This window comes from Gavialis gangeticus, unplaced genomic scaffold (assembly GCF_001723915.1).
Source record: "Gavialis gangeticus isolate Ggan-Ray unplaced genomic scaffold, GavGan_comp1, whole genome shotgun sequence".
NCBI lineage: Eukaryota > Metazoa > Chordata > Crocodylia > Gavialidae > Gavialis > Gavialis gangeticus.
The window spans coordinates 715451-717956 of NW_017729027.1; the positions used below are offsets into that span (position 1 = coordinate 715451).

The window sequence follows — 2506 nt, forward strand, 5'->3', positions numbered from 1 at the left end:
TGCCCCACATCTGCAACACACAATCCCAAAATGTCAAAATCCTGCTTATTAAGGTACTGAAGCTTTTCTATATATCCCCAAATTGTGACCATTTCCTTGGGCATATAAATGTTACAATGGAAGAGCAGTAGGGATGGCTTTTGTGCACCAGCTGATGTAATGGCTAATTTCTCAACTATTCCCTTCCTGAATATTTTTATAACCTTGCCCTGTTAAATGCATCCTGCCCTAAGGTAAGGTAAGGTTTCCTGTGCCTTCAACTGCTGGAACTAGAACTAGAATTTTGCCTTGTATGCACAAAGATTGCTTGCACACTATTCCACTCAGAAGGTGGACTGAAATGACTATCTGCACCAGCACCAGCTTCAGGAGTAGAAAGCAAAGAGTAATTTTTTAAACTTCTGAGCTAGAGATCAGATCAACGGTAAACCGGGATTCAGGACTAACATTTTCAAATTTGGGTGATAAAACATATACACTTAAGAATATCCCATTTGTCCACAGTACCCAGTGAAGTCAATGGGAACTTGGTGCCTCTGCAAACTAGGCTGCTATGCGTGTAACCTTTGGTGTCTACATTTAAAGTTAAAACAAAAAAATGTCCTGAGTGAGCTGTGGCTTTCAATTTCGTGGAAAAAAACTCAAGTTCACCTTGTTAGACAGCTGGCAAAGACAATGCTGAAAAAACCTAGACAGTTTTATATTTATCCGGCTCTTTGAGAAGGTTGGGAAACCCTGGGTTGTTCAGCCAAGCTATTTAGTAAGAGTATGGATAGCAGGTAAATTCAAGTCTGTACCACCTCATCATAATCTATGGGTGAAGTTTTCCCCCTTGTTGCTGTTCTTGGAAAGAAGATGGTGTCAACTTCCAAGGCCCCCGTCTACTAATTTAGATTAGCTACATGTGCGATGAACTCTGGCACCTTAAGAAGGGCCAACCAGCTATCAAGTTATTGTTGGAAAGTGTGTAATAACTTCATACCTGGTTTCTAGCCGGCTTTAATTTGCATGTATAGCCTGTGCCCCCACAGCTGGGAGACTGCAGCTGCTGTGATCTCCCAGCTGCCAAGGCATCCTGGGGCTGCAAGTCCCACACGGGGCAGGACTCTCAGGCCCCGCTGCACCCCACATCCTGTAGGGACCTAGAGTCCTGTCACAGCTACAGGAGCTTGTTATTTGCCAGTTCAGGGGCAACGTGGGATAGCGATCCCAAGCTCCCCCTGTACCCGCAATAAGGCAGATATCAAATCTCTCCTCCCCTGGTTGCCTAAGTCTTCAGATACCTGAAGGGCAATTACAGAGGAGATGGAGATGGGCTTTTTTCTGTGGCTGAAGGGGACAGGACAGGGCACAGTGGCCTGCAGCTTCATCAAGGGAAACTCAGGCTTTTTTTTTTTTTTTTAGGAAAATTTTTCATGTCCCAAGTCAAATCAGCCAAATCATTTCCAAATCCACGAGTCATTCAAGAACCATATGTAACCCTATTACTGGCAAACACCCCCCACCCCCACCCCCACCTGGGGCTTCAGATGTTTCCAAATCCTTTGGCAGGCGTCCTACATGCAGGCCCAAGCCGGGAGGCCTGGGGTTTGGACGCCCCCGGGGTTTCCCTTGCCCTCAGCCATACGGCCACAGGAGCAAGCTAGGGATAAGTTTTTTTTTTAAATATCTATCTATCTATATGAGGTTATGTATATATCTACACTCCAAGTATTACTCCACAAAGAAAACCATAACCCGTTACCAAAACCGCACCTGCGCATAGGCCTGCGGGCCACCGTGACCCGTGACAATATCCGCCCCGCACGCTACACACACCTCTCCTTCAACAAGGAAAAGGTAGGCTGGACAGAACTAGGAGAGACTTTCGGACTACAGGGCAGTCAGGCGCAAGGAGAAGCTCCCTAGAGAGGTGGTGCAATCTGCATCCTTGGACATTTTCAAGAGCAGCTTGGACAGACCCTCGTCCGGGACGGCTTAGCCAGGAATGAACAGGTCGTGAGCTCCATGGCGCAGTCGGGCCCCTTCCAGCTCTGCTTTCCCTGCCGCAACCGCAGCTCCCCAGGCACGTATGGGAACAGGAGGCGGGAAGGGCCCCCACCGGGTCAGCAGAAGCCAGACCTACCCCACCAGACCGCAGCCCACCGCCCGCGGGACCCAGCCCCGGGCCCTGCCAGCTCACAAGCTTTCACTCGGTTTTGGACCCCGGGCCCAGAGCCCAGCAGCGCTGCCCGAGCCACCCCCGCGCCAGGACAGGACCGGGCCGAGCGGCGGAAGTGGGCGGGCGCAATCGGCGCCTACCCAGCCCCGCCCGCCGGCCTCAGTCACAGAGGAGCCGCCGCCGCCACGTCAGGAACCTTCGCCGGCTGTACCCGCCCCTTCCCTTCCCGCGGCGCCGCCGGGCTATGGAGACCCGGTACAACCTCAAGAGCCCGGGTAAGTGGCTTCTCATCCCCGTGAGGCTGGGCCGTTCCTCCCGCCCGGCGGCGACAGCGGCTCCTCAGCA

At 51.9% G+C, this 2506-nt stretch overlaps 1 protein-coding gene across 2 annotated transcripts in view; it reads left to right on the forward strand.

Moving 5' to 3' along the window:
• Positions 1-2351: 2351 nt before the first annotated feature.
• The window catches only part of UBE2J1 (ubiquitin conjugating enzyme E2 J1), an 86640-nt gene continuing 86485 nt past the window's right edge, over positions 2352-2506 (forward strand). The window contains exon 1 of one of the 2 annotated variants that reach the window (XM_019520351.1): positions 2352-2436. In XM_019520351.1, coding sequence (XP_019375896.1) covers positions 2406-2436 — 31 coding nt within the window. In that variant the 5' untranslated portion in view covers positions 2352-2405. The remainder of the gene's footprint in view (positions 2437-2506) is intronic. The other variant, XM_019520353.1, reaches the window with a different exon arrangement.